This window comes from Benincasa hispida, chromosome 6 (assembly GCF_027475165.1).
Source record: "Benincasa hispida cultivar pf3 chromosome 6, pf3_genome.v1.1, whole genome shotgun sequence".
Taxonomy (NCBI): domain Eukaryota; kingdom Viridiplantae; phylum Streptophyta; class Magnoliopsida; order Cucurbitales; family Cucurbitaceae; genus Benincasa; species Benincasa hispida.
In genome coordinates this window covers 28,382,265-28,391,481 of record NC_143483.1, presented here as the reverse complement: position 1 = coordinate 28,391,481, position 9,217 = coordinate 28,382,265, and the positions used below count along the sequence as shown (strand labels likewise).

The 9,217-nt window shown below is 34.5% G+C and overlaps 1 protein-coding gene across 1 annotated transcript; it reads left to right on the top strand.

Annotated features, from left to right (window-relative positions):
- The first annotated feature begins 1,186 nt into the window (after positions 1-1,186).
- Positions 1,187-8,836, top strand: NPQ1 (non-photochemical quenching 1). The gene is made up of 6 exons (XM_039034565.2): positions 1,187-1,563; positions 4,345-4,510; positions 4,670-4,842; positions 6,732-6,828; positions 6,903-7,294; positions 8,195-8,836. The coding sequence occupies exons 1-6, from the start codon at positions 1,475-1,477 to the stop codon at positions 8,739-8,741; spliced, it is 1,464 nt and encodes a 487-aa protein (XP_038890493.1). The 5' UTR covers positions 1,187-1,474; the 3' UTR covers positions 8,742-8,836.
- Positions 8,837-9,217: the final 381 nt, after the last annotated feature.

The following is a 9,217-nucleotide window of genomic DNA, read 5'->3' as shown; positions in this document are numbered from 1 at the left end:
CGGTTGATTATTTCTGGAAGGTCTGCACCTATGTTAATATCCTTGAACTTGTCCATTCATCGATCATTTTTTACTACACATGTCTTATTCGTTCCTTCTAAGCGAAGCTTCGTGCTTTGCTATGGTGATCAATTTTGGTACGTGTAGGATTGATACCAAACACCTGGAGTTGTCAATCTCATACCGTAGAATGGCTTGGTCATTCTTGTTTTTCTCCAATCCTAGTCACTCTACATGAGGTTGCCTCCTTTCTTGTGTGATTCTTCTTCTTATTCAACCAAGCCCTTTCCTTTGGCTCAATCTTAAATGAAAGGTGGAAAATCACGAGGTTTTCAATAACAATCTTGTTCTAGCTTATCCCCTAGTCTTTCGCCATTTGGTCAATCTTAGGTATGCTCAATTTGCAGGTCAACAACTGGATTAGGTTGATGCAAAAGCTTCAGAATTGGAGCGATGTTTTGGTCAAGCAATTGGACTTTCCCTTGCAATTCCACAAATATTGTTGATTAGTCTTATCAACAAGGAGGATGTTCATGTCCTTTTTTTCGAACAACAATTCACCTCTGATGTTGTTCCTTGTCCTAATCTTCCCCATCAATAATTCAGTTGTTCTCGTTCATGTTGTTACTCATTTTGTCGGAATATAGGGTTTTTCAAGTAGAGCACTGAATCAGTTTCTCACAAGATAACGACAATTGTTGGTACCTAAATTTGGTACCAATGGCGAATTTGTAATAATTGAAATGAATCAAATAATTCCTTTGTAACACAACGATAACTAGAGGCTAAGAGAAAGCACTTTATAGAAAAATGATTATGTAACAATCACTTTACTAACTAATCTATGGAATAATTCATTTGATCATTACTAATTTTACTTAACCATTATGATTCAACAAATCCAAACACAAGAAACTCACTTATGCATAATTTGCCTTTTATGGTCGACTCATACTTTGTAAGGCACATGGCCGACATATAGGACCAACCTCCATGTCATCTTTAATCTTCTATGGCAAACTCTAAGAGTTTGTGGTCATGGTGCTTATTGATCTTTTGATCCATCTTGTAAGTTAATCATCTATTTAGCCTTTACGATTCTTCACTTCTCTTTGAAAGACTAATTCAATCCCGGCTAGATACTTGGCCATATTCTTTTATCCATTAAAAAAAAAAGTGTACATTTGTAGTATAAATGGTGGTAGCTGGTAGTATCTCCTTCTAGACATGTGGACAAATTCTAGAGCACCATCCGATTTAGATATATAAAGTTCTTATGGATTTGCAAGTTGCAAGTAAATAAGGAGACTAGAAAATTCAAGAGGAAAAAAAACAAAGGGAGGGGTCGGTTATACGTTAAGCTCACGATTTCCACACAAAAATGGCGGCTTATCTGAATCCCACATGGCCGTCTTTTCTCTATCCTTCGTCTTCCTTCTTCTAAGTACCGTTCTTTTCAAACCACTGATACGCCATGAAAACCGTCTGGCCCTCTTCTGCTTCTTCATCTTCACATTCATTTCCTCCCGCCAGCTTCACCACCAACTCTGTCGCCACTACCAGGTCTGTCTACTTTCTACAATTTCGTTTTCCAAGGGTTTCTATGAAATTTATGTCCAAACACTCGCAATTTTGGGTATTAACTCGGCTGTAGAGCGGATGTGAAAATTGGTGTTAAGCTTGTCAAGTTCATGGGTTCGTGGTTATATGTAAATTGTAATACAGAGGAATGCTGGAATTGATGAGAATGTTTTTGTTGAATTATGCTGGCCCCTGCGATTGTAAAAATGGTTAATATTTAATAAAATATGTACTGCATTTGCATTAATAAACAAACTACTATTGAAAATTGTTAGTGACTAGATGAATTGAAGTGATCTCCTTAGGATTAGATTTCTCTTCTTCCGCTTGAAATTTGTGCGAGCAAATGTCTTCCAAAATAGTGCTTAAGTTAGACTTGCAAAGGAACCTGATTTATGCAACTTGTACTTAGAAGCTAGAACTGAACAACAGTTGGAAACAGTATTAGAACACAGAGGATGTTAATTCATCCATCAACCCTACAACTTAAACTTTTGAGTTTCGAGTATCAATTTGTAATTTAATATGATATTAGCTCCATGTCATTGACTTGGCTGTGTTGGTAAAATCCTTGGGTACCAAACAAAGAAATGGTGAGTCTTGGAAGATGTAATCATGGTGTGATCCCTGGCTGAACTAGATCAGGTAGGCAATGTGTTTTGGTGAGGATGAGTTAGCCTAGATAAGGGTTAACTCGATAGATGACTATTTGAGGGGGACTTGGTGGTATTTTGCTAGAGGGAGGATTGTTGGGAGTGCAACTAAATCACTAATTGACCAAATAGCTTAAGCTGATGAGTGACGGTAAATTTAATCGTATCAATTGTTTTATACTCTCTCTCACTTGTGGGGTTTAAAATATGTAGACGACCCAGTGTGTGAAAGTTAATATTAATAAAGAAGGAATTGATGTTGTAGGTCTTCAAACATATAATTTCCTATTTTGATACCATGTCAAATCACCAATTGATCCAAAAGTCTAAGCTAATGGGTAACCGTAAATTTAATTATCTCAATACTTTAATAGAAGAAGAAGAAAACAAAAAAAGAACGGGACCAGGGTGAAATTTGTATGTTTTGCATCAAATATAATGCAAGATTTACTTACTTTTATAGATATGGTCCGACAGATTGGAACAATTATGATGATCCACCTCCCAAACAGCTACAATTGATTGGAATTAGATGGGATTGGTTAGTAAGGTGGCAACTCTATCTAGAATGAATACGCTTGTTCATAAAAATATAATTGGAATACATCGAGTCTAGAATAGCCCAAATTCAGAGTGTATCTTTTACCCTTCATCATATTTCAAGAGAGATTGATAGCTGTTGTGTCTTCTAAGGGAATATACCCATTTTAAGAAATACATGGGTTGCATGCGTTGAGCATATCCATAATATTATATGGGTAATAGACTTCACTTTTCATGCTTATCTAAGTGTAAGCCCAAAATTAAGCTGGTTGGTTGGATAGCAGTAGCATGGGACCTGTGTAGGTCAATCCCACAGTTATATAGGCTTCTTTCTCCTCGACATGAATCAGCATCCTGTTATGCTCAAATGTACAAATGAAATAGTGATTACATTTTCTCTTTTAGTCTCCTAAGGAGCACAAATGAAATAATGAAAACATATTCTCTTTTAGTCTCCTTTTAAGGAGCACAAACACTTTAGTTTGGCTAGAGTGTCTGTGTCTGTCACATATCGGATGCTTGGATACTCCGAAACTTGTTGGACAAATATCGGACACTTGCAAGTGCAATAGATGTGTTAGACACTAGTTGTATAGAGTATGTCCAACATTTGTTAGACACATATGGAACTCTTTACAAGTGCACTAAATAGACACATATATGACAAAAATAATAAGATTCGAGAGAAAATACATCAAACTAATTTTGTATGCATATAAATGCATAAACTCATCAATTTTGAATTTATTTTTTTGTATAAAAATGATATATATTTAAAAAATGTATATTTTAATAAACTTTCCTTGATATATTTGTGTCCTAGATTTTAAAAAATTGCATGTTGCCACTGTCGTGTCATATCCATGTCTTGTATCAGTGTGTTGTATCTGCATCCATGCTTCTTAGGTTTCCACATTGTAAACCGACGAGGATTCTATTTATTTATTTTTTCAGAGGAGATGAACTTATAGGGCTCCTGTCCCTTAAAAGGACAATAAAGCATGTCAATTGAAGATTTAGGAAGAGAGGCTATAATCTTTGAAAGGTTGTTTATGCTTTCACCAATACAATGAATAAGATAAAATAAAGTTAAGAAGCTGATCAAAGTCAGAGATATCATACCTGAAATTTCTCAATATTTCCATCACACCAAAGAGACTAGAAGTAATTTTTGTTGAACGCCAACCATAAAGGTGTTTTTTTTTTTTTTTTTTTTTTGCACCATGGAAGGGATGACCAACACATTCTATCGCAAGAATACTGAATACATCATTTGATAACACCACAGACCAACCAAAAGCATTCATAAATCATGTGGATTCTAATTTTGATCCAGTGCAGTTGAGTGGTTTAGAAATGATGTTCTTGTTTAATTATTTCTGGTTTTTATTATTCTTCTCATGAGATAGAACATAGTATATAATGGATCTGTTAAATTGTTAATTACTATATTTGTCTTACTTTCTTTTACGCTCAAATTAACTCAAACCAATTCTTGACATTCTAGTTTGTTTGATGGTAATTTATAATTGTTCGTCACTTTACAAAAGTTTTGTAATGCTTCCAGGAGAAAGGTATTACGTTTTCAAGGAATACTTGTGGATAAAATATATTCAAAATACTTTTGCAAATCCACTTCTAATGGTAGATTTTTGAAGTCAAGAAGTTTAGCAATTATCTCCCATAGGTCAGAGAAGACTGCCTTTTGTGAAACGGAGATAAGTAAATCCAAGGTACCTCGCTAGACATACTTTCTCTTATTTCTTCTTGCTTTCAATTTAGTGACTGATTTTAACGGCTTTTCTTTCTTTCTTTCTTTTTTCCTTTTTCCCTCTTTCCCCTTTTCCCCTTTTCCCCTTTTCTTTGCTTTGTTCCTCTTTGTCACTCTGAAGGTGGATGAATGCTTTGACTTTATTTTTGGAAAATCGTTAAGTTTTCTTCAAGAATGGAGCCAAATACAAACAATGGGTATAGTTGTCATACTAACGTGCACATTCATGTTCATACCATCATCCCAAGCTGTTGATGCACTAAAAACATGTACATGCTTACTGAAGGAATGCAGGTATTTAACTATGCTGGTTAGCAATTGTTATCACAATTTATCTCCTTATTCTCTCCTTGATGTTTCCCCACCTACACATATTTGATTTGTGGCGAGGCAGGCAAAAGATATGCTCACATGTGCATCTTATACAACTTTGAGAAAGTTTCTATTCCTGGTTACATGATTTCTGCTTCTGCAAACGACAAGGATATGTATTGCCTAAAAATTTTCTTCCTTCAAATTAGGTACTAATTTTGATACATATCCTTTATTTCGATTCTGGGGAATCCTCTGAATTTTGAGCAATAACTTTATAGTTTACTTCTGCACCCAAGAGTTAGACACTCCCAAAAAAAAGGGAAAAAAGAAAAAGAAAAAGTCATGGGCTCCTGTTGAATTACCTGGTAAGGACAGTATATGAAACCAGGTAGTCGTCAGTCAAAATTTTTTAATAGAAGAAATATCCTTGATTAATCTGTTTCCATAAAACAGGGGAGGGAGTAGTGAGAAATAAAAAACTCAATAAAAAGTCAATTATATCACTCAGTTTTCTATGTAGCTCATGACTAATGGAAACACATTATGCTGCATAGTTACACCTATACCAACAACTTTTCAACATTTCGACATCAATTGGGTTCAAAACTGCACTATGTTCTTACCTAATTGTGGGTAAACAAGTAAGGTTGGATTGCTTTTTTCTTTTTCAAATACATTTGTTGCTCTCTCCAAATGGAAGTTGGCAAGAGGGCAGAGTAAATGAATCAAATGAGGCTTAACGAGAATATGATAATCACTCAACACAAGTTTCACTTGGTTTGAAAGAACATTGTATGCAGGTTTGCTCGTGGGAGAAAGAAATATATTGGATAGAACTCTAAACTAGGTCTTTTTCATCACTCTCTCTCTCTCTCTCTCTAAAAAAAAAAAAAAAAAAGAAAGAAAGAAAAAGAAAGGGTTGTTTTCATCATTTTCTTTGTATAAATGAACTTCAAAACGATCATCTATGTGTAATGACAGATCCCCATGTAGCTTCACCTGGTACTTTCTTAACCACCATTATAAGTTCCTCACTTCGGATATTCTTTAGTCATTCCTTTCTAACCTAAATGTTATTGTTTTTTTTTTTCTTTGTCTATAAATTTGGGACTTTTTTTTCAAAATAGAACATTATGGAAGTATTTCTATTGTAGGTTTAGGATATTACCAAAATGATGCCTAACTATGCTGAAAAAGAACATAACTTTCCCCTCGGTTTGTTGGTGGAGTAATTCTTGGTGTTTCCATATCTTGGTTTTGTAGAGATAAATTTCTTATTGCTGTAGCTTAGACCACTCTTATCTCCTTGCATTTTTCCACTTTTTAGTATGTTCTCAATCATCTTTAAGCTTTCTTTAAATTTGTTCTTTCTAGGCTTTTGGAGTGTCTTTATTAATCCCTTTTTAGTTTCTTCTTTTTATTCATTAGTAGGAGTCTATGGTTCTTGGTTGCATTCAAATTTAATCCAAACATTTGTAATCATCCTCCAATTCATCCATTAGTATTCCAGAAAGGTTTTTCATCTCCTGCATTTATATCTTTCTTTTTATGGAGGTCTTTTCTCCCAAGTTGAACGATTGATTAAATTTTGCCTAAAAAGTTTAAAGCTATGACACCATATGTCACCATATGTCACCATGAAGAAACGATAATTACAGAAGAATTTATTGTCATTATGACACTACGAAAAAGCGTAAAGCTATACATTGCCACAAAAAATATTACAAGAGATCTTATCTTCATAATGTCTGTTATTAAAGCCAACAACCCCACAAAAGGGACCTTGAAGCATAACCCCATTGCCATTAAATTTTCAAAAGCTGTGTATCTGGCTTCTACAATGACTGGTTTATTTTCCCAAATGTCAGGCTTGAACTTGCCAAATGCATTTCAAACCCACTATGTGCTGCCAATGTTGCTTGTCTCCAAACCTGCAACAATCGACCTGATGAGACTGAATGCCAGGTTGGGTTTTCTCTTATATTGCTTCACATGATTAAAGTACTTTAGGAAATGAACTAATTGTTAAATATTTGCAGATTAAATGTGGTGACCTATTTGAAAACAGTGTGGTGGATGAATTTAATGAATGTGCGGTATCACGAAAGAAATGTGTGCCTATGAAATCTGATGTCGGGGACTTTCCTGTACCCGACCCCTCTGTTCTTGTTAAGAATTTCAATATATCAGATTTCAGTGGGAAGTGGTTCATCACTAGTGGCTTAAATCCCACTTTTGATACGTTTGATTGTCAATTACATGAATTTCATGTGGAGAATGGCAAACTTGTTGGGAATATAACATGGAGAATACGTACTCCAGATAGTGGATTTTTCACTCGATCAACTGTGCAGAGATTTGTGCAAGATCCTCAGCGTCCTGGCGTACTCTACAACCACAACAATGAATATCTTCACTATGAGGATGACTGGTATGCTCTCATTTTAATTCTATATGATCAAAGAAATAAAAAAGAAGCCCGGCTTAGAATGCTTAGCATTATTTATATATATATATAAGATAATATAATAAATTTTTTGTTCAAATACTATTTTGGTCCATATATACTTGAAGGGATTAAAATGGTCACTTCTAAAAGTATAAAGACCCAAATGAATCAAAGTTAAAAGTACGAAGACCAAAATGAACATTTTGAAAGTACAAGGACCAAAATGAACAAAAAAATGAAAGTATAGAGACCAAAATGTACATTTTGAAATTATGGGGAACAAAATAACCCAAACTAAAAGTACAAGGATCAAAGTAGTATTTAAATCTAAAATTTTCTGGCACCTTGAATCTTTTCCATTGGCATTCATTATCCTGCCTTGTATGATTTAACGAAATACAAAAAAAAATGCACTAAGTTGAGAGTTCAAGGACCAAAATGAACCAAAGTTGAAAATATGAAAGCCGAAGTGAACATTTTTGAAAGTATAGAGACTAAAATAACACAAACCAAGAGTACAAAAACTAAAATAGTATTTAAACTTAAAATTTTCTAGCACCTCGAATCTTTTCTATTGGCATTCACTATCATGCCTTGTATGATTTAATGAAATAAAAGAATGCACCAAGCTGATAGCAAGAGTACCAAAAAAAAAATTCTGTTATGTGATCAGGAATGAAAAGAGAAGAAATATGTATGAGCATGATTAAAGAAAGGGTAATGAAAAAGGTGAGAGCAAACATGTTATTTTGATTCAAATTATCTGCTCCTCCGCTCGATGTGTGCATGTGTCGCAGCAGTCTCAACTAGGAATTGAAATTGTTTATTGCCATTTCAAGTTGGCTTCCTTCCTTCTCATTATCATGAACGTTAACTGTGCAGGTATATTTTATCAAGCAAGGTTGAGAACAAACCAGACGATTACATTTTTGTTTACTATCGTGGTCGTAACGATGCTTGGGATGGCTATGGTGGAGCTGTTGTATACACGAGAAGTGCTGTACTCCCAGAAACGATAGTTCCTGATCTGGAAAGGGCAGCTAGGAGTGTAGGGAGAGACTTCAACAAATTTATAAGAACAGACAATTCATGCGGTCCCGAGCCACCGCTCGTAGAAAGGCTAGAGAAGACACTGGAAAGTGGAGAACAAACGATTGTTAGGGAAGTTGAACAGATTGAACAAGAGGTGGAGAAGGAGGTTGAGCAGATAGAAAAAGAGGTGGAGAAGGAAGTGGAGAAAGTAGGGAAAACAGAGATGTCATTGATTGAGAAGTTGGGAGAAGGTCTTAAAGAACTTCAACAGGACGAGGAATTTTTCCTTAGAGAGTTATCAAAAGAAGAGACTGATCTTCTGAATGAGCTTAAAATGGAAGCAAATGAGGTTGAGAATTTGTTTGGAAGAGCACTTGCCCTTAGAAAACTAAGATAGACTTTTATTTAATAACTTCTCACAATATTAGTTAAAACCATATTGTTTAATTACATCAATTTTTTAATCAAGGTTTCAAGGCTTTCATCTGTTCATTCTGAGTGAGCTAATTTCTCCGTAAGATGTTAAGTTCATGCCTCGATTACTTTTGACATTAAGGTATAATATTATTCAACACATACAAGAAGAAACAATACTATTTTTTCTTTTAATTATTACTATTAGATCTCCATTACTTAAAGATAGCAGCTCCATCAATTTTGATATATGAATTGTCACAACGCCATGTTTACCAATTTATATAAATAAAATTTTCACTTCAAATTGAAAACTTCTAGTTGGCTTAAGCTATATATCTTCCACCAAGAAGGCTATATATCTTCCACCAAGAAGGCTAAGGTTTGAATCTTTCAATTCGATGCTAAAGTAACTAAGAAAATGATTAAAAAAGAAAAAGTCTTTTGCTTAAAATAACT